The following is a 22,872-nucleotide window of genomic DNA, read 5'->3' on the forward strand; positions in this document are numbered from 1 at the left end:
TGTGTTTTCACCATTCTGGCTATAGAATGGTTGTTTCTTTTTTAAACTCTCCTTTTGTATATCAAATTAATTCAGAATAACTTTTGCGTGGTGTTTGTGACCAATACCCAGCGACTCTCTCCAGCTCTGCTGGCCTTCTGGTCAGCGAGCCGTTTATCCAGCACTGTGCTCTGCTCTGCGCAAACAGGCCTCCACATGGAGACGGGAAGCAACTCAGGAGACTCGTTAGTGAAAGACAACAAGACAACCAGACAGGGCTTGGAAGCGTGTTTGATGTGTTTCAGTAGTGTATTAGCAGCTGAGAATCTTATTACTGATGACATTTTTACATACGTTTCAGTATTTCTTATTTCTATACTCAACCTTTATTAAGCTGCTCATTTTATCCTGATTTCATCCGCCCCACACTACCCAAGGGATGTCCTTGGTTTCATGAAACATTTTCCCCCATTATCAGCCTCAAGGTCATCATCAATTATGTTCATTTTGATGGTTTTAAATGTCATCAGTAAAGCAAGCGGTAAGTAGATTAAACTAGACAGCAAGAACTCAGACTTTTATCTTCCTCATTTACACTATTCCCCAAAGAGATAATAAACAAAAGAAGGATTATAATGAGGCCTAAATTGAGTTTTATCCAGGTTGACTGCATGACCATCTATCTTCCCTTTTTTCCTCTGACCCCTCAAGCTGATTATTTCAAAACATCTAGTTTAAATGCTGCAAGATCATTACATAAAATACAAGATCCTCCAGAAGACACGTGAAATGACACGCCTGCTAGAGAGTTCTCCCTGCAGCCTCACCTGTGTGAGCAGGTCTGGGTTTGCTGTGCCGTTAGAAAACTGCTGACCATTAGAAAACTGCTAAATCACAGCAATTTCTGCTTTGTCATTTCACTATCCATCATCTACTCAGAGCAGTTAGCGTCTTGTCACCCCTCCCCCACCTAGCCAGAGCCCACCAGTCCCTCAAGACCCACTCAGACCCCACCTCCTCCCTGCAGTCTTCCCTGCTGCCCACATCTGCAGCTCCAGAACCATCCGTCATATTCCTCTACTGGGCCTTTCATCACCCTCGGTCCTACTGGTTTCGCAGCTGTCAGCACGGTGCCAGTCACCAACTGCCAAAGCAGCTGATCCCATGAGCCACGAGGGAACTGCCTATCTCCCAGAGAAGTCAGCCCAAACTGAAGGGGCCTCGTCTTCTCAGATAAGCTGCCCCCAACTCTGGATCCTCTGAACAAGGAGGCCAAATCCTCTGCAGGCCCTCTGCACTATTAACCACGGACCCACAAGAGTCACATCTAGTGGGGCACATATGGATTATTAATATTTAGGAAATACAATACCCAGGGTAACACAATTACCCAGAGGCCTTTTTTGCTTTAACTCCACAATAAGCATCAGTTACTGAAGGTTTCCAGGGTACTGAAGTGCTCAAGCAGGAACAGCCATTTTCAGAAGCGAGATTAAGGAATTCTGCCTCCTCACCACTGCCAGGTTGGGATTAGAAGGCCACAAAGACTGCTATGGAAAATAAAAGATGTCACTCATCACGCTAAATGTCTTACGGCAAGATGGGCTGATGCTGCAGCTGAGTTAAAGTGAAGCTATCCATCTTCACACTTCAAGGGGAAATAATTGAATTGTTAAACCTATAGAAGCTCAATAAAACAATTAAGTTAACAAGGATTTTTTAATCAAGTGCTTCTGTTGGTCCAAATTATTATTGATTTTAATCCATCTGATTTGGGGTTAACCTGTATCATGTATAGCTCATTTTTCTTCTACTTTCCAAGTGATTTCTATGAAAGAGTTGTGAATAGTGTGCTTCTCCAGTGAATTAGAAGTTTTTCTTTCTTTTTTAATGCCACCTGCTTTATAACTCACTGCAGGAAAAAACTGACTCTCTCATCTCTTTTTCAAAAGCAAAAGCTCCTGAAAGTCTACCTCCCACCTTTTCAGATTTGTAAAAGCATGAAAACATGATTTCTTTAAAAACATCTGTGAAGATTAGCGGTAGCAAATTGTCTGCTATCATAGTCAGTCAGTAGCAACACACCCTCCCCTCAAAAAAACAGGAGATGGTATGTAGTAAACTAAATCGACAGCTTCTTTGTGGAGTTTGTGTCAACATCACTGAATCTTACTAAGGAAAAAACAACTATTTAGCAGATGTGATATATCTGTAGCTTCAAAGAGCCAGGATTAATGACAGTCTTGCGTTAAATAACCACAGTGAGAGAAGAAATGCACTAACTCGAACCTAATCTGGGAAGAAAGGTGGTAATAATCTAGACTGATCCATCCATAAATGTCCATGCCTCTGCCATGGACAAAGCCAATGTCAGCACTAAGGACATACAAGACAGTGTCATGACCTTCAAAGCAGCTTCAAAATCTAGTATGGGGTCAGGATGTACATACATGAAAAATTAACAAATAAGAAACAAATGAAAGGAGAATGTAGCCAATCGAATTCTAATTCTATCCCATACAGCAGCCCTATAGTATATGGAACTGCTTATGATCCCCAGGGCAAGTCAAGGGGCCCTAATATGTTACATGACCTTCACCTCTGTTGATCCCTCTGCCAGGACCCTCTCCCTCCCATCATGCACCTGGACCATTGTTCCCATAGCTCAAGTCTCATATAAAACTCTGTTTCACCCAATCTGATTCAGAGCTGCACCCTCCATGCTCCCCCAGTGCCCTGTCCAAACTGTTTCAGAGCACTCATGACACTATACCATAAACGCTAGTTTATCCAACTCCCCAGCTACACTGAGTGACCGGAGGGCAGAAACTGTGCCTGTGTCTCACCCAGCACTTAGTCACCTTCCAGCACAATGGATTCTCAAGGAATGTTTGAATGAAAGTGAATGAATACCACCAATCCCTGTGGACCCTCCTCCTTAATAAACCTTAAACTCATCCTGTCTTCCATTCCTAGGCACCAGCCAGTATAGAATGACAGCTGAGCAAGAAACCTCTGGGTAAAGACCACCTATTACCAAGTAACCAGGGGCAAGTCACACAACCTATATATGCCTCAATTCACTCAATCTGTAAATTAGAGGTAACAGAATTTATCTCCTAAGGCTGCTGAGGATTTAAATGAAAAAAAAATATGACATAAAACCCCTAATGTCAGGCAAATAAGTACTTCATGTTATCCACTACTATTAGTTCAAATGTTATTCATCTCCTATATTCCTCTAATTGGTCTGTTTCCAGCCACACCATCACTGCAATCCACCCCTCATCACTGCAATCCACCCCTCATCACTGCTACCAGAATGATCTTAAAAATCAAAACACATGTCACTCCCTTGCTTAAAACCCTTCACCAGTTCCTCATCACTTTCAGAAAACTGGCTTATTTTGTCACTTCATGAAAGGCCCTTCATAATCTGACTCCCACTCCCTCAACCATCTCACCACAGCCAAGCCTCGCAAGCACCCTCCTGCAAGCAAATCTCAGCAAAATCACTTTCTTATTAATGACTTAAGAAAAATTCAAGTCATTTAAAATTCATTACATAGCTTATGTATAAACTTATGTATAAGCTATACTTTATGGCTAAACTTCATTGCCTATTTATATATCATAGCAAGACTATACATTTAGCAAAATATAAACTCCAAGTATGTTGTAAAACATTGGGCTATACAACTTATGATCATCTTAATAAGTTATACCATGAACTGGGGAAATTATCTTTTTTAAACAGATTGATCATTCCTCAAGTAATTACAAGCATAAAATATGTATGGTGCAACAAAAATAAAGTCTTAAATTTGACTGTCTTGTTGATACTAACAACAGCTATAGGATGGTGACCAGAGGTCTCTAAAATTAATTTTATTTTAGCAATATTTACAGGATGCCCAAAATTTGCTAGGTTGCTAGTTTGAATATTTACTAAAATTGATTCTTGCCCTCCGTCCCATTAAATTTTATAAATATCAAGTGAGCACCTAGCTTTATGCAAAGGACTGGGCCAGGTACCATGCAGAACAAGGATAAATAGAACATAGCCCAGATTTCAAAAGTTCACAGTCACCACACTAGCATGAACCATTTACACGCAAGCTATACGCTAATTACTACCTGAAAATTCCAAGTGTTTAAACGTTTCCACCTTGCTTTAGACCATCTGTCTTATATTTGACATATAACATGGATATCATCGGAGAAGGCAATGGCACCCCACTCCAGTACTCTCGCCTGGAAATCCCATGGATGGAGGAGCCTGGTGGGCTACAGTCCATGCGGCTGCAAAGAGTCAGACACAACTGAGCGACTTCACTTTCACTTTTCACTTTCATGCATTGGCGAAGGAAATGGCAACCCACTCCAGTGTTCTTGCCTGGAGAATCCCAGAGATGGGGGAGCCTGGTGAGCTGCCATCTGTGGGGTCGCACAGAGTCGGACACGACTGAAGCGACTTAGCAGCAGCAGCAGCATGGATATCATATGGAAAAAAAACTGTAGCATTAAAATTTAAGGAAGCTGTGACTCTCCAAGTAATCTTTTAAAAAGTCTAAATAATAAAGTCTTCCTTCAAAATAAACACTAAAAATACACATCCTGCAACTAAGCAATTTTATGTTAGTGAACTGGCACAATGATATGAAACCATTTTATAATGAAACAACATGATTATCTACCTAATTCTCTATAAATATACTTTTATTATATGCTTATGAAGCAACCTTATCATGTGGTTACAAAAACTCATAAAAATATAAAAATAATGTAACATGAGGCACTGAAGAATACTCTAAACATTTAAAGTGACTTACAAAATAAAATACTGATCTTTACAAGTATACCTCATTATTTATATTTTTATTTTCAGAAAAAACTTATAAATAGTTCACTTAAGTATATTTCTCACTAATCACAATTCACTTTACACTTAATTAGCTTATGTCCAGAAACAGTCCTTTTTCTGTATGATTTAATTTTCTTAAAAAGCAAAACATTTAATTTCAGTAGAAAAAAATTTACATATGAAATTTAAAGAGGCAATAATTTCAGCAAAAATGGAAATCAACCACCATATCTTTTCTTGAGTTCTTCAACAGAGTTATCATTCAATCCTGATTTGTCTATGTGATTGAATAATACACGTGTAACTGAAAAAGAAAAAAATTTCATTTTAATCTCTATTTTTAAAAAGTAAAGCAAAAATTAAAAGGAATAATCAAGTCTGTTAAATACTTTTTACATTTTAAAGCAATCGTTAGGGTTATTTGTAAATTCTAATTCAGATATTTAAAGAACCAACCCGAGAACAGAAAATTATACAGCAACCCAATGATACTTCTTGCCAGAATATTTTGCTTTAGCAATAAACAATTTTCCCTATATCCTTAATGACATGAACTTTGCAGATTAAACATAATTCATTCTGTACTACCTTAAAGATTTTTGCCCCGTATAACAAGTATACTTTTATTTACTTAATATTCCAATTAACTGTTTTTCAAACTGAAATCATTTTATTTTAAAATAAAATTTTTTATCACTACTATAAATAGACAATTAGCAGTAATATCCACAAAAATCATGTTTGATGGGTAAGCTATATATTTTTTAAATATATAATAAAATATATAACAATTAAAAGTTAAAAATAAGATTTCCTTATGAGTCATAATAAAATCTTTATTTTTCATACAGGTGAACTGTCCACAGTTAACATTTTGGAAAACACTGCTATAGAGTTCATACTATATCCCTCAACATTAAAACTAGCTAACAGTTATTACTAATAACAATGACAATAAAAGACAACAATAGCTACTAATTATTGAATATTTAGTTACATGCTAGAAACTACTCTAAATGCTTCCATGTGTAACCTAGCAGAGAGTGGTGATCCAACCAAGACAGTACTGTTGGTAGGCCAGTTTGGAAGACCAACTCACATTCTTTGAGTACACTTCAAGTAACCACATCATAGTGACAAGAAATCCATTCAGTCAAGCACTCATGCTAAGGTTTTTATGTACTAAGCACTATTCTAATACCCTGAGACCCAGAGAACAAGGTAGATAAACATTCCTGCTGTCATGGAGCTTTCATTCTATTAGGGATAGAGAAATAATACACACTTAAAATACTGTCCACTATTGTAGTTCTGTCTTATGAAGAAAACAAAGCCAGGCAAGATGACAGACAGTGAGGAGGAAGGGGAGGCGGGCAGTTATTTTGAGCAGGCCTGTGAGGAAAGGTGACTCTGAGGCAGTGCCTATTAGGTGGAAACTGAATGAAATGAAGAAGAGGCAGGGAAGGATAGTCCTGGCTGAGAGAAACAGCAAACACAAAGACCCTGAGGCTACAAGAAGCCTGGCAACTTGGTACATTAAAAAACACAGTCAGTGAGGTAGGCAGAATGACTTTAAACAGTGATAGAAAATGAAGTCAGAATAGTAATAACAAACTAATACCTTGAGGGAATTTCAGGGACTATTTCTGATTAACTAAAGATTAAGCAGAGAATTCTTTTGGTTTAAGTTTATTAAGAATCTCTCTAAACTAGGTCCACTTCCTTAAATACAACATAAAGAGTATTTTCTTCAGTGATTCAGACTCAACGTCACTGCTACAAACATAAAGAAGAGACAGAAAAGGAGCTCAAATGTGTTTAGTCCAGGAGGTGCATTCTAATGATTTTTCTCTTTCTAAAACTAGACTATAGCTTAAAACTCTTGAGTACCATTGACCCTTGAACAACATGAGTTTGAACTGCACAGATCCACTTACAGATGGATATTTTTCAGTAGAAATACTATAGTACTACATGATCCAGAGTTGACTGAATCTGGATGAAGAATCTCAGATGCTGTGGACTGACTGTAAAATTGTATGCAGATTTTCAACTGCGTGGAGGGATCGTTCCCCTAACCCCCACACTGTTCAAGGGACAACTGTAATTGAAGTGTCTCTATAGTTTGATTTTACTTAAATTAGGGTTCCCCAAAACTGACACTATATGCCAAAGACTGAGATGTAGAAATAAATAAGGGATATAATTCTTCAAGTTCATCACCTGCCTCTCTTTACCCTCTAACTCTACAATTCAGCCACACTGCACTCCTTTTAATTTTCTGAGTTCAATTTGCCCTCTCCTGCCTCAAAACCTCTACACATCCTCACTCCCTTCATCTGACTCCAGTAGTTTTTTGAGAATTCAGCTTAAATCAAACAAACTCAAAGATATTAGCCAAAAAAAATGGTTGCGACCACCTATGTACCCACACCCCACTGCATGCTCCTATGGCAGGGACCCTGTACATGTTCCACCATGCCAGAAGCTCAACCATTACACTGATACTATATTTTCAAGTAGAAGAGTTCAGACCACCTTGGTTTAAATCCTGGGTCTGGCTTCCTAGCTGTGGAACCTCAATCAAGTTCCTTACCTATATATGCCTCAGTTTCCCCTTTTGTAAGAGCAAAATGATAATCATACCTACACTGACTGAAAAATTTTACCTAATTTAACTGTAACTCAATTTAATTAAACTGCAATTAAATTGCACACACTTTGTACATAACTGACATTCAATAAATATTTTCTATCATTTGTTAAATAAAGGAACACACAAGAATAAAGAGTAAAGGAAAAGCTTTTTCTATAGAACTCACTTTTCTTCTCAGATTCTGACATAAACATCACTGCCATATCAAACCTTCTTAGTTCAGAAAGTCTTTGTAAGATTTCAAAGATGAGTGATGGCTTTTCTTTCCTGAAGTCCAAATAAAAAGCAAATGATCAATTAAAAGCAGCTCATTTAGTTCTGCTTACTAAAATAATATTTCTAATTATATATAAATAAAGTCTTCATTTATCTTTTGTTCCTGCACACTGTCTATATTTTAAGTGTCCAAATGAAGAGCTTATCAAGTCAACTGAAGAAACTAATATTCTTAAATGTGAGGCATAGAAGAGACATTATTAATCTGCTATAATACTTGTCACTTCTATACTCCACCTTTCTCTAAAAAAATCTGTAAGTCCTTTTTTCTCCTAATCATTTCCCTTTTCATGTTTATACTTGTATTTCTTTACACTACTGCAACAGTAAACTTTACAATATAGCTAATTCTGCAAAATAAAAGGTAGCAGTATGATACCAAAAAGGATGAATTTTCCAAATAACTAAAAGTAGCTGAGCATTACAGTAGGAAAGTATAACTAAATTTACTTACTCAATGTAAAAGTCATGCAGAATTTTAATGATTTGGTTGAATACATCTGGATCTAGATTTTTCTGAAACAACTTGGGATACAAGGATGGTTCAATTTGCTTGGGAAAAATAATAAGGAGTTAGAAAATTATGGCAATATTCCCAATCACAAATTATTTATATAATAATTGCTTAGATCAACATAGTAAAGAATAACTCCTATGCATAAGTATTTAATGAATAATAATGGGGAATCACATTGAAATGTAACTATGACAGAAAGTTAGAGGGACTGTAAGATATTTACTCTGCTCAATTCACAGAAAAATCTCATGGAGAGACATATATCACCCAAGAGAAATAGGAAACAAGAGAGCTCAAGGAGCAATAAAAAGAGAGTTTAAAAAATAGATCTACATGAGATAATATATTTTGAAATATGACATACCAATTATAAGAAATTATTACAGTAATTACACTTGAAAAAGTGCTAAAAAATCCATTATTTGGTGAATTTCATATGATTTGACTCTTCCGTGAGCAAATAAAAGTTCATTTTCAGGAGAATGATTACCTAAATATTGTAAGCATAGTTTAGCACACAGAAGGCACTCACTGTATTTTAGCTTCTTTCCTCATCTTAAAGAATGGAGAATTAAGTTTAAGTCCTGATGTATGAAATTAGATTGTTTCTGTTACAAAACAAAATTTAACACAGAACCTATTTCCAAAGGTTCCCTGGTTGCAAATACTTAAAATGGCCTGATCAGGATGACGTATGTGCCTGATCAGGATGATGTATTTATTAGGCAAGGGGTAAGAGCATTTTCTACAATCACACTGTATAAGAGACGTGAAAGTGAAAGTCACTCAGAATGCTGGAGTGGGTAGCCTTTCCCTTCTCCAGGGGATCTTCCCAACCCAGGGATCGAACCAAGGTCTCCCACATTGCAGGCAGATTCTTTACCAGCTGAGCCACCAGGAAAGCCCAAGAATACTGGAGTGGGTAGCCTATCCCTTCTCCAACGGATCTTCCCGACCCAGGAATCAAACCGGGGTTTCCTGCAATGCAGGCAGATTCTTTACCAACTGAGCTATCAGGGAAGCGCAGAATCATACTGTTTACAAAGCAAATACAACCCTATTATTATATGGCAACAAAAGAAGTTCTTTGACCTCTAACTTACAAGAGAACTACTAGCTTCCTACCTCTTACCTTCAAGTACTGATACAACATATCTGGAGAACTTTTCAGTTGTCTGAAATCAGATTCAAGCTGAAATGAGTTTGCAGGAACTGGAGGAAGAACAGCCCTGATAAACTGAGCAGGTGCTTTGTCTACCTCTGTAGGAATCTTCTCACTCAAAGACTGACATACATCCTTTTTCAAATTGACATGAGAGCTGAAATATTTCAGAGGTATCAAATAATCAGAAAAGAAACACAAACAGTCAAAGTTTATATACAGAAACATCAATAGAGATTCTAAAATCTCTGACTTTATTAATAGTGTGTTATCTATTTATATTCTACCAGTAGTAAATTCTTTCAGCTGATAATATATGTATAATTTTGGCAAGACATTATACTTCTACAAACTTTTGTGTGCTGACTATGTACTGCCTATTCTCTTTAGCTGGGCTAACAGCCTTGCCACCTTTTGACAAACTATTTCCATACACTGCATTAGTAGTAACAGTGTTAGTGCTCAGTCGTGTCTGACTCTTTGCAAACCCATGGACTGTATTCCACCAGGCTCCTCTGGCCATGGAATTCTCCAGACAAGAAGACCGGAGTGAGTTGCCATTCCCTTCTCCAGGGGATCTTCCCAACCCAGGGATCGAACCTGGGTCTCCCACATTGCAGATAGATTCTTTTCCGTCTGAGCCACCAGGGAAACCCATACTGCATTATTATATCACATATACTCACAACTCAAGCTTTCACTCTGAACTATCTGAATTATCACAGTTTCAAGAAAGATTTCAAAAAGAAATGCTTCCTCCTTTAAAAAAAAGTCTGCCTACTTAAAAGTTTTCCTACAATCTATACTATCACTCTAAATAGAACTACTAGAATTCAAAGTTTAAAAAAAATGTTTTTAATAGGACTGTTGAGTAGCAATGCAAGAATATATAATAAAATTTCAATACCCCAAAGTAAACTATTAATCTATGTCTTTTATATTCTCATGATTTAAAAAATACATGACTTTTTAAAAAATTCTGAACAAAATTTAAAGAGCCTAAAAATAATCATAAATATCAAAGGCTAGAATAATGACAATGCCTAAATTCTACATTGTTTATGAAGCTTCCCTTCAAAAAATTAAAAATTTTTGCTGAATTACCAAGTGAAACATATTTACTTAAGTTCTAGAAAAGAAAATAGATGAAATCAATTTGTTCAAGGTACTGTTATTATTTCTAAATTCCTCACTATGGTAAAGGAATAACGATAATTCGTTCAGCAAAACCTCTCTTACATTTAAGTAAAAAGAATAAAAAAGAACAGAATCTAAAGTTGGGTAGTTCAAAAGGTTATGAGGAAGAATACAACCAGAAGTCTTATCAGTACTGTCAATTTTCCAGTGGAATTATTACCATTCAGATGATTATCAAATAAGAGTATTTCTACTCACTGAAGAGCTGAAGTATCACTGATTTCTTCTATTTTCAATACTTTGGCTTTTGGGACATCACTTGTGGGCAAAAGGTCATCTTGGCTCGTGTTCTTATTTGTCATGCCTGTGGTCGCTGTTACACTCGCCAGGGTAACAGGATTACACTCTGCAGCAGCCACAGTAGCAGTGCTATCCCGCACATCAACAGTCTGTATCAAATTACCAGTTTCTTCAATAATAACCTTCTTGAGTGGCTTCTAAAACAATAAAATCAATTCTTTACATCAATATACAAAGGTTTCTTATTTTAGGGTCACAAATTAAAAGGTTACAATGTTCTTTCAGCCAATATTCCAGCTGTAAGTAAATTCTATCTGGAGTCATACCCTCTGAGAATGCAAAGAACAAAAAGCGTCACGGCACCTACCATATGCATGTCTAAATGGGGGAAAGACGGTGCATGTAGAAATAATTAGAAGGCACTATAAAAGGTGAAGGTACAGGGTGCCCAAAGAACAGAGGAAGGAAGATAAAAATTGACATCAGGGAGCTTCACAGAAAAAGCACATAGGACTGGCAGTGTGACAGGGTACAGTGTGGCCAGTGGGAAGGTGAGGCGTCCACCACGGCTGGTGCAAGGGGAGGAGAGGTGAGACAAAGCTGCAAAGGCTGCTTAAAGACAGCTTACAAAGGGATTTGTGTACCATCTCAAGGAGTCTTCAGTTTATCCCAGAGGCAACAAAACCAAGAAAAAATACGGCCAAATGACATCAGTACTGTACGCTAGCTAAGCAGAACAAGGTCAGGCAATAAACAGCATTCTGGATGAAAGAGACCAATATTTAAACCTAACTGCATCTTCTTCATATGTAGCAGCTGGATAAAACCAGCCCAGGATTAAAGATTTGTCAAATAATATTCACAAAGTTGGTAAGTACTTGACCATAATAATGGTTTTTAATTTATTAAAATAAATAGCATTCACTATTTATTTTAATCATAACAGATGTTAAACATTTTCAATTTCTTTCTCAGCTTACACGTAATACTTTAATTTTTAAAATAAGACTTTCTTCAGTATATTGTTTTCATCCCAACTATACAACTGAATTTTAAATTAAAAAGTTGAAATATAAAAACCTTTTATACTAAACTCAGTGTTAAAACCAGACATTACACTAGCATAACTAAGAAACGACCTAATGGTAACAACTGAGTGTTACTGGATGAATATACATAAATAAAGAAGCTATTATAAATTTGTTAACAGAATCCTGTTAGCAGTTCTAGCAGTTCTAAAGAAGAGTCATGTTAATCTAAGGCCTCTGCTTTGCTGAGAACTATCAAAACCAGTAAGCTTTCTATCAAAATATTGACCAAGAATGGACATGTTAATGTTAAAAAATAGTGTTAAAGACAGACTATAAAAAAAGAGACTACAACTACTGAATTATATTGATGCAGTCCCATTTAAAACCAAACCCTGGGGACTTCCCTGGCAGTCCAGTGGTTAAGACCGTGCACTTCCACTGCAGGGGACACAGGTTCAATCCCTGGTCAGGGAACTAACATCCTGCATGTCACACCATGAGGCAAAAAACAAAACCTAAATCCTGTCAATGACAATGTGTAAATTGACCCAAGTTAATAAATTTCCTAACAGATGATCTGTTTAAGGGTAGACCACTGGCTCCTGAGAGCTGCTCAATGTTACTGATGATGGCTGGGAGGGATGAGGGGATAACAGTATACTGGTAAAAGGAGAAAAACATAAAAGATACCACTATAGCTGAAAGATATAAGAAAACATAAAAGCATAAATTCTTTTTTTCTGGCCACACCTCACAGCCTGTGGGATCTCAGTGCCCCAACCAGGGACTGAGCCCCGGCGGCTGACAATGAAAACAGAGTCCTAACCACTGGACCACCAGGGAATTCCCGAATTCATCTCTTTTTAAATTAAAATTTAGAAACATAACATTTTCTTTAGCTTATGACCATTCTTTAGCTTTATGACCATTTCAAGAAAAAGAAAACAGAAATTAAAATAAACAGAAAGAGAAGAAAGACCAAGTAGAAAGGTGAAATTTTCATATGGAAAAACAGGAAAATGAAAATAGAATAATAGAAAATAAATTAGTGGAAACTAACTTACTTCCTATCTAGGAACTCCAGGCCCAGCAGGTCTAGATTACTGCTCACCTACAGTCTCTCTAGAGAAGACATGCCAAAAGTAGTCAAACGTGCAGCCCTCAAGCACAGAACTCCGTGGTTGAGCCTCTCGCTTGAATAAAGTAACCCCTTTCCTGACCACTTTCCTCAGTGTTCAGGTGGCCTCACACAAAGGCCACACAAAGGACTGAAAAGGAAATTAACATTTCTTTCACCTGAAACTGCCTTAGCATTCCTGGACATCATCTTCTTTGATCTCAACTAACCTATGAGTAATTTTCAGCTTAAGCAGAAAAAGTCACATAGGTATCATACTTGCCTAAGATTTTAAAGCTTATGAAGTGGTCTGCCTGCCTAAGTTGCTTCAGTTGTATCCGACTCTGCAACCCTATGAACTATAGCCTGCCAGGCTCCTCTGTCCATGGGATTCTCCAGGCAAGAATACTGGAGTGGGTTGCATTTCCTTTTCCAAGGGATCTTCCTGATCCAGGAATCGAACCTGTGTCTCCTGAACTGGCAAAAGGGTTTTTTTGTTTTTGTTTTTACCACTAGTGCCACCTAGGAAGCCTTTATCAGGTGGGACTCAAATCAAACCAAAAGCATCATACCAAACTGCCATACTATTTTTAAAATAATCCCCAGATTTTAAAACAGAGACCTATTACAAAAATAAAGAGCAAATTTTCCCCTTCCTACTAAGATAATGATTTTGCTTGTGTTGGATCAGTTACAAAATGGTTAACCCCAGATCTCTCAATTCATGGAGGTGTTCTGTTTTGAGATTCAGCCACAAAACATTAAAATTCATGTTGCATTTTCACAATTACTAACATAATTGATTTACAACCTGAGGGAGGACAGAACTCAACAGATTTATAAAAGCTGTTTAGGATACACTGGCCACAGAACATTCTTCCATACAGATATTTGACTTACCACGTGGCAGTGTTTTTATAATTATGGACAAGCAAAGTGTGACAAAGGCTTATTTTTTTAAAAGTTTGGAATTAATTTTTGTGACAAAATTTTACAGAAATGTAAAAGTATAAATCACATTGAACATTTAATCACCTTTACTGTAAAAAACAGAATAATAGGTAATAAATACGATGTGTGACAATGAATGTAATGTATAAAAGCAACTAGATTTATGCCTGGCACATGAAATATTATCTCAGAAAATTCAGGAATGAAGTCAAAATAAGAACCCAGGAAATGTATTAAAGAATTCCTCTGTTCGTTACTTGAAATAAGAACTTGGCAAAACACTTTCTTTGCCTCGCCTTCTTCCTTAGTAAAAGGAGGATAAAAATATCTGCCCTGACTTCATTGTAAAATCAGCATTTCTTTCAAAGCATCATCCATGCATTAACAGTTACTTCCAAGGGGCAGGGAGGGAATCATGATCAGTGAAGAGCACACAGGGAAGTTTCTGGAGGCTGATACGTTTCAATTTTTTGACCCAGTTGGTGGTTTCATAGATGTTCACTTTATCCTTTAAATTTTAATTTGTCCTGGGTACTTTTTTATATGTATTTTATCTTTCATAATTTCCATATATGATACTAAGAAAACATCAGAAATTACCAGGCAAATTTATATGTATATATATAAATTCATATACACATATACATGAATTCCCAGGTGGCGCTAGTGGCAAAGAACCCGCCTGCCAACGCGGGAGACATAAGAGATGCATGTTCAATCCCTGAGTCAGGAAGATCCCCTGGAGAAGGAAATGGCAACCCACTCCAGTATTCTTGCCTGGAAAATCCCATGGACAGAGGAGCCTGGCATGCTACAGTCCATAGGGTCACAAAGAGTCAGACACGACTGAGAGACTAACACGTGTATATATCTATAATAATACATGCCTTAAATGATTCAATTTTAAAAGTCCAACACAAGACAAATCACTGAATTTTACCATCTACTCTTTCCGTTCCAGTACTGCAGGAAAAGCTGTTTTTGTTAGACTTAATAAAAAACAATATGGTATACTAAAAACAACATGCAGCACATATTCTTAAGAATAATTCTGCCTATACAGGTATACCTTAGAGATACTGCAGGTTCAGTTACAACTATCACGTAAAGTGAATATTGCAATAAAGCAAGTCACCTAAAGCTTTTGGTTTCTTAATGCATAATACAAGTTATGTTTACACTATACCATACTCTTTTAAGTGTGAAATAGCAGCATGTCTTTAAAAAAACAATGTATATAACTTAAAATTTTTTTATTGCAAAACAATGCTAACCATCATCTGAGCCTTCATCCTTATAATCTTTTTGTAATAGTAACAAAGATCACTGATCACAGAGCACCATAACAAATATAATATTAACAAAAAAGTTTGAGATATTGAGAGAATTACCAAAATGTGACACAAAGACAGAAAGTAAAGAAAATACTATTGGGAAAATGGTGCCAACAGACTTGCACAGCAGAGGGTTGCCACAAATCTTCAATCTGTAAAAAGTGCAGTATCTGCAAAGTGCAATAAAATGAGGTATGCCTGTACTAGATTTTTGCCAAAGTGTTCATTTTAGGTCTAACCCCACAGAAGTTGCAAGACTATACTGTAATAAAATCCCAATCTCAAATAAGAACAGTAAAAGAAATAAAAGCCATTTAATTACAAAACGCACAACTGCTTCAAATTTCTTTTTAATCAGAAAATATGAAGAAATATTTAGTGTTAAATTAAAGGACACTTTAAAAAGTTATGACAGAACTTAAAACAGTTCCATTTCCTCCAATTTTCTTATGCCAATATTCCTAAGAAGTATTTTTTTAAGATTCTAAAACTGGTTCTAGGAAGAGATCTCAACATATCTTTTAAGAGACCTACTAATTCAACAGCTTGTTTCAACTCAGTTTATTATAGCAGTGATATTTAAATAGCAAGGAGAAAAATTCAGGTTTACTTACAGTTGATCCAAGATGAGGCAGATTATCAATGGGTTTTATCACATTTTGCCTTTGAGTAGAATCAAGAAAGACATCATCCCAGTGTCCTTTCTCAATTAATTCCTTGAAAATAAATTTGTAATTATGACTATCAAAATATTCTCAAGTTAATCACACAACAAATAAAAGCATTTATGCTTCAGAAGATAGGACCATATTTTGGTGGAAAGAAGAACGCTTACCTTTTTAATTTTGGAAAGTTCAGTTACTGCCTGTTTATTTCCAGGCTCCAAAAGTAAAACAGTTTCAAAATCTAAAACAAATTTTTAAGAAACATAATAAATTAGTGCAAACACCTTACGGAGTTCAAGAAATCATATATTTAGTTAATAACCACATACCTACATCTCAAGAAGCTTTACTCGGGATGCTAGGAAACTGGTGAGCAATAATAAGAACTAACGCTTATTGAGTGCTTTTCTCTTTGCTTTATATCAATTCTCAGGTAAGCTTCACTACAATTTCACTTCATAATGACACAACTGAGGCCTGAGGGCTGGAGGTCATCTGCTTATCAAAGCTCTGATAACAAATGATGGGGTAACTCACCAAATGTAAGAGAGAATCTAAGAGAATTCCAGATCATGGAATATTATTCAGACTTAAAAAGGAATCCAATTCTGATATATGCTACAATATGGATGAGTCTTGGAGACACACTAAGTGAAGTAAGCCAGATATAAAAGGATAACTATTTTATGATTCTTTACTCATATGAGGTACCTGGAACAGTCAAATTCAGAGACAGAAAATAGAATGCTGGCGAAGGGGCAATAGAGAATTACTGTCAAATGACAAAGTATTCAAAATGGAATGATGAAAACGTTCTGGAGACGTACAATGGTGATGGTTGCACAAAAGGTGAATGTACTCAATGCATTGAATTGTACACTTAAAAATGGCTTAAACACTAAATTCTATGTTATGTATATTTTACCATAATAAAAAAAAAAATGCATGGGCTACAGTTGAAGCCAGACTTTAAAGGGCCAGATTTAAATGAACATGTCAAAAACAAAGGCTGAAAATCAACTATGTAACTACTGATGCATCAGTAAGTTAGAAAACTGGCAAATTAAGCCAAAAGACCGCTGAAGGAAGGAAATAAAGAGCAGAAATAAATAAAACAGAAAATATACACAAGAGAAATAAGCTGGTTCTTCAAAATGACTAAGAATAAATACTAAAAAGACAGATTGTGAAAAAAAATAATCAGCAGCAAGCAAGGAAAAAAGGCATCATTACAGATCTCAAATTATCCTCTATCTCCTGATTGTTGATTCCTTTTCTTTTCATTCTTGCCTTTTTCCTGCTTTTTTCCTTCTCACCTATAATTCAAAATTTTCATTAATTTTGATTGACAATTGGCCAGACTGTACTGCTATTAGAAGATAACCAGGCCCACTATAGAAGCTCAATTTCTCCAAACTTGCAAACCTAAACTGTGAAAGAAAATGTACTTCTCCAAGTTCTGTATCCTCAAACTGTGGAAAGGCTACAAAAATGTCTGCTACTATAACTTGAGAGTGTCAACAGGGAGAGAGAGAGCCAGTTGTTATAAAAATAGTCTTACCTTGTTTGGCCTCACTTAGCTTTCCCAAAAATGTTCTTGCAGTTCCTCTTCTGGCAAAAGCTTTAGAATATGAGCCATCTAACAAGACAGCTTGTGTGCAGTCTTTTTCAGCCTCTTCATACCTATTAAACATGATATAAATACTAAGGAGAAAATGTAGCTTATAAAAAACTTAATGTAAACTGAGTTTCTAATATAAAAAAATATACATATAGTTTCAATTACCAATTCCCAAATCTCTGTTTAAGGCAGAAGACTAATTTCTAAATTTTTTATTCTCACCAAATTTTGGAATCCTCTGGTTGAGGAGGGAGAAGGTAACAGATTAAGTGAAGTCAGAAATTAGTCTGGTGGAAGGATGGAATTAATGATGGTAAAATATGAATAAAGCAGACAAAACACCACAGCAAACCTCCCCTCCAACTCTCAACATGTACAGTTACTACATTAGCAGTAACTGGCATCAGTTCTCCAAACTTCATTAAGATTTACCCATACTACACATCACCTAAGGAAAACAACACACACTTCGAATTCATTGTGTATGTGAAAGAATATCATCTAATACTTTTCATAAATTCTACTCAGCCATGCAATCAGCAATCAATTCAGTCTGACTAGGTACTGCTTCATAACAAAAAAGAAAAGCTAAAAAAAATAAAATAAAAATCTTGATATCCTCATATATTAAAATGACATTAATGAATTGTTATGAATTTACTTGGCAAAATAATAGTATTGTGATTATGTATGAAGCATCCTTAAAGGATGAAATATCATGTCAAGGATTTACTTTATAATAACTCAGGCGGGAAAAAAGTGGAACTAAATATGACAAAAAAGGTATGGCCTGTGAAAACTAAATGATTTGGTACAGAGTTTACTATGAAAAGTTTCATAAGAATTTTTTCTTAAAAAAAAAAAGAATCTTCTGTGATCACATTCTTCCCAAGACCTAAATGAATGCCATCCTACCTTCAAAATAAGACCTAATATGAACAAGATTAAACACCCCTGAATTCTTTTTTTTTTTTTTTCTGAATTCTTTAATTCACTTCTGAGCAAAAGATTATGTTTGTGTGTGTTCATGTCCATGCCCCAACCAGTTTATTCTCTACATGACTGATTACATCATTTTCCCATTCAAGATACTGCATGGTCTCCACACTTTTTAGGATGAAGTCGAGCTCCTCTGCAGAGCACAAAGCTGGGGGCTTGCTTGGCTCTCCAGCCTTATCTCTGCCAGTGCCCCTGCGTATCAGTCATCATATGAACCTCCTGCCCTTTCCAGAAGGTACCATGGCATTTTTGCTTCCTGTGTCTTTGAACCTGCACTGGGACACTAGACCTGTTTCTTCACCTCACTAATCATACCATCCCTTTACATCTTGGTTCCGTTCAAACTCCTGTTTGAAAAGTTGCTCTTTTCCCTGTTCCTCATCTAGTCTACGACAGATAGTACCTGACAGCACTCACTATTAGTAGAGAAAACTTCAGACATTAACTGTAAATCTAGAAGACACACTAAAGGGAATTTCCTGGTGGTCCAATGGCTAGGACTCAGCATTTTCATTGCTGAGGGTACAGGTGTGAACCATGGTCAGGGAACTAAGACTGCAAGCTGGGCAGTGCAGCCAAAAAAAATAAAGACATACTAGAAATATATGCAAGTAAGACTCACATAGGTCTTCTAAATTAAAAAAAACTTGCTATGATATACTTATGTGGTTATCAACCAAAGCAACAAAACACAATAAATTAGAGTCCTCATAAATGTAGATATAATCTCTAATCTATTACAAGGTATTATTCTTGGCATTAATCAAACCTAAAAATGTAGGCCTTATAATTTTTTAATCATGTGCAATTCCTGAATAGCAAAATTCAAAATTTCCCTAAGTTAGTAAGAAATGCAATGACTTTTACTCAGTCTAATCAAAACAATACATCTCTAGTGAGTCTGTTAGTTTCAATGAAATGAAATACAAATTAAAAATTTTCTTCTATGATAGCCTGTGATCCTTTAAGAGATCTGAAAATCTGGATGGGAAAAATACTACATCCTTACTACCATTAACTTTTAAATGACATGTAGCTTTCCTTTCAATTACAACTGCAGATAATAAACCACATTAGTAAAAACAGTACCTATGCCTTTGTCACCAATAAAAATCAGATATTTTAAGGAATCTCCACACTGTTCTCCATAGTGGCTGTACTAGTTTGCATTCCCACCAACAGTGTAAGAGGGTTCCCTTTTCTCCACACCCTCTCCAGCATTTATTATTTGTAGACTTTTGGATTGCAGCCATTCTGACTGGTGTGAAATGGTACCTCATAGTGGTTTTGAAAAACTGGAAATAGAACTGCCTTATGATCCAGCAATCCCACTGCTGGGCATACACACTGAGGAAACCAGAAGGGAAAGAGACACGTGTACCCCAATGTTCATCGCAGCACTGTTTATAATAGCCAGGACATGGAAGCAACCTAGATGTCCATCAGCAGATGAATGGATAAGAAAGCTGTGGTACATATACACAATGGAGTATTACTCAGCCATTAAAAAGAATACATTTGAATCAGTTCTAATGAGGTGGATGAAACTGGAGCCTATTATAGAGAGTGAAGTAAGCCAGAAGGAAAAACATAAATACAGTATACTAACGCATATATATGGAATTTAGAAAGATGGTAACAATAACCCGGTGTACGAGACAGCAAAAGAGACACTGATGTATAGAACAGTCTTATGGACTCTGTGGGAGAGGGAGAGGGTGGGAAGATTTGGGAGAATGGCATTGAAACATGTAAAATATCATGTAGGAAACGAGTTGCCAGTCCAGGTTCGATGCACGATGCTGGATGCTTGGGGCTGGTGCGCTGGGACGGCCCAGAGGGATGGTATGGGGAGGGAGGAGGGAGGAGGGGGAGGGAGGAGGGAGGAGGGTTCGGGATGGGGAACACATGTATACCTGTGATGGATTCATTTTGATATTTGGCAAAACTAATACAATTATGTAAAGTTTAAAAATAAAATTAGAAAAAAAAATAAAAATAATGTAGAAAGAGAAAAATAAAACAAAAAAAATCAGATATTTTCATATCACACCACATTTGTCACAGATATCTTTGAGTTAGCACAACTATTTCGGAAATAACGGGGTAATTTAACCTGATGTTTGTTTGCACGTGATCACAGTACCTGTTTGTAAATGCTCCTATGACACAGCTGGCCAACCAGCAGGCAACTCTGTCCCTACCAGTCACTTAGACACCAAAGAGTGAAGCCGTATGTATGGAGTGTGTTGCCATTTCTTCCTCCAGGAGATCTTCCTGACCCAGGGATCAAAGCCACGTCTCCTTTGTCTCCTCGCACTGGCAAATTCTTTACCATGAGCCACCATTACCACACTGGTAATGTAATCATCTGTGCTGCTTTCTGGGCATTCCCAGAAAGTAAGACACATTTACTGGTTGATCAATACGTAGAAGACGTGTCAATGAACATCCCCAAATTCTAGCGGCTTTATTCAAACTTTCACAATATCATGTCTTTAAAAATTTTTTAACTTTAACTTGCTTATATTTATTTTAGGTTTGGAAACTTTTGTTAAGTTTTTATTTTGTACTGGGGTACAGCCAATTAACAATGCTACAGTAGTTTCAGGCGAACAGCAACAGGACTCAGTCATACATACACATGTAACCCCTCTCCCCCAAACCCCGCTCCCATCCAGGCTGGCACCAACACTGAGGAGAGTTCCATGTGCTGTACAGTAGGTCTTTGTTGGTTATCCATTTTAAATATGGTAGTGTGTACATGACCTTCCCAAACTCCCTAACTACTGGGAGGGTAACAGGCAGGAAGGCCAGGGGTCTCCAAACCGAGGAAATAGCCTGCAAGTGTCAGACATTTTTCTCTCTCTTAAGTGGCAGGAGGAAACAAACTAGCGATATTTTTTCCTTCTGTATACAAATTTAAAAGGAGGTTTCTCTTCAAATACTGCCCTGCCATAATGACACCTGGCTTTACCTGAAGTTAACTATTCTCAAACCTACAGATAACCAATGCATTTTTCTTACGGAAATGTTTATCTTAAGCTATGCTAATATACTATGCATTTACCCCAAACTGTCTTCAAGTCGGTTCTGCCTCATGGCTCAGAACCTACTTGACAAACCAGTATGTTTTACTCAGATATTGTTCCCCTAATCTATGTAAATGAAACTACTTGTATGGTGATCTGCCCTTCTTCAAGATTCAAGTTAATCATTTTATGGCCCAGGATGAACCATTTGGTGCCAAGATTATCCCAAAATACATCTTATGGGTGAGGGGCCTGGTGCCATTCTGAGTTTTAAAACATTCCTTTCTTTCATTAACAGACTGCTAGTGACTATATAACATCCAGCTGAAGACTAGCAGAGGGGTACTCCTTCTGCCCCCTTCTGATTCCTATGTCAGAAGCTTTCTCTATCTCCTTTATACTTTAATAAAACTTTATTACACAAAAGCTCTGAGCGATCAAGCCTCATCTCTGGCCCCAGATTGAATTCTTCTCCTCTGGGGGCCGGGGCCAAGAATCTCGTTGTCTTTGTGTGATTCAACAGCAACCTTTCACTATCCCCTCCCCCTGGCAACAACAGATTCATTTTCTAAATCTGTAAGTCTCTCTCTGTTTTGTAAATAAGTTCATTTGTATAATTTCTTTTTAGATTCCACATATAAGGGATGTTATTATTATATTTCTCCTTCTCTATCTGACTTACTTCACTCAGTATGACCCTCTCTATAACTTGCCTGTATTTTAAACGCAGTTTCTCATTTTGTATTGTGTTTAATTTCTTTTTAATAATTTTATTTATTTATTTATATCTGTGCTGAGTCTCCATTGCTGTGAGGCTTTTCTCTAGTTGCGGTGAACGGGGGTTACTCTTTAGTTGCAATGAGCTGGCTTCTCATTGCGGTGGCTTCTCTTGTTGCTGAACACAGGTTCTAGGGAGCAAATGGGCTTCAGTAGTTGCGGCTCCCAGGCTCGAGAGCACAGGCTCAACAGTTGTGGCAACGGGCTTAGTTGCTCTGCAGCATGTGGCATCTTTTCGGATCAAGGAGTGAACCTGTGTCTCCTGCATTGGCAGGCGGATTCTTTACTACTGAGCCACCAGGGAAGCCTCTGTAGCGTGTTAATCTTTAAAAGTATACATACCATTATATCACAAATTTTGATGAAGCACAAGCTGGAATCAAGATTGCAGGGAGAAGTATCAATAACCTCAGATATGCAGATGACACTACTCTTATGGCAGAAAGCGATGAGG

General features: G+C 36.8%; 1 protein-coding gene across 3 annotated transcripts in view; it reads right to left on the minus strand.

Moving 5' to 3' along the window:
- Positions 1-4,828: 4,828 nt before the first annotated feature.
- RPAP3 (RNA polymerase II associated protein 3) overlaps positions 4,829-22,872 on the minus strand; it is a 38,172-nt gene continuing 20,128 nt past the window's right edge. For all 3 annotated transcript variants that reach the window (XM_027542671.1, XM_027542672.1, XM_027542670.1), the window contains exons 10-17: positions 17,551-17,672; positions 16,160-16,230; positions 15,939-16,040; positions 10,850-11,088; positions 9,425-9,611; positions 8,230-8,327; positions 7,666-7,766; positions 4,829-5,147 (exon numbers count right to left, since the gene is read on the minus strand). In XM_027542671.1, coding sequence (XP_027398472.1) covers positions 5,062-5,147; positions 7,666-7,766; positions 8,230-8,327; positions 9,425-9,611; positions 10,850-11,088; positions 15,939-16,040; positions 16,160-16,230; positions 17,551-17,672 — 1,006 coding nt within the window. In that variant the 3' untranslated portion in view covers positions 4,829-5,061. The remainder of the gene's footprint in view (positions 5,148-7,665; positions 7,767-8,229; positions 8,328-9,424; positions 9,612-10,849; positions 11,089-15,938; positions 16,041-16,159; positions 16,231-17,550; positions 17,673-22,872) is intronic.

The sequence above is a fragment of the Bos indicus x Bos taurus genome, chromosome 5 (genome assembly GCF_003369695.1).
Source record: "Bos indicus x Bos taurus breed Angus x Brahman F1 hybrid chromosome 5, Bos_hybrid_MaternalHap_v2.0, whole genome shotgun sequence".
In the NCBI taxonomy this organism is placed as follows: domain Eukaryota; kingdom Metazoa; phylum Chordata; class Mammalia; order Artiodactyla; family Bovidae; genus Bos; species Bos indicus x Bos taurus.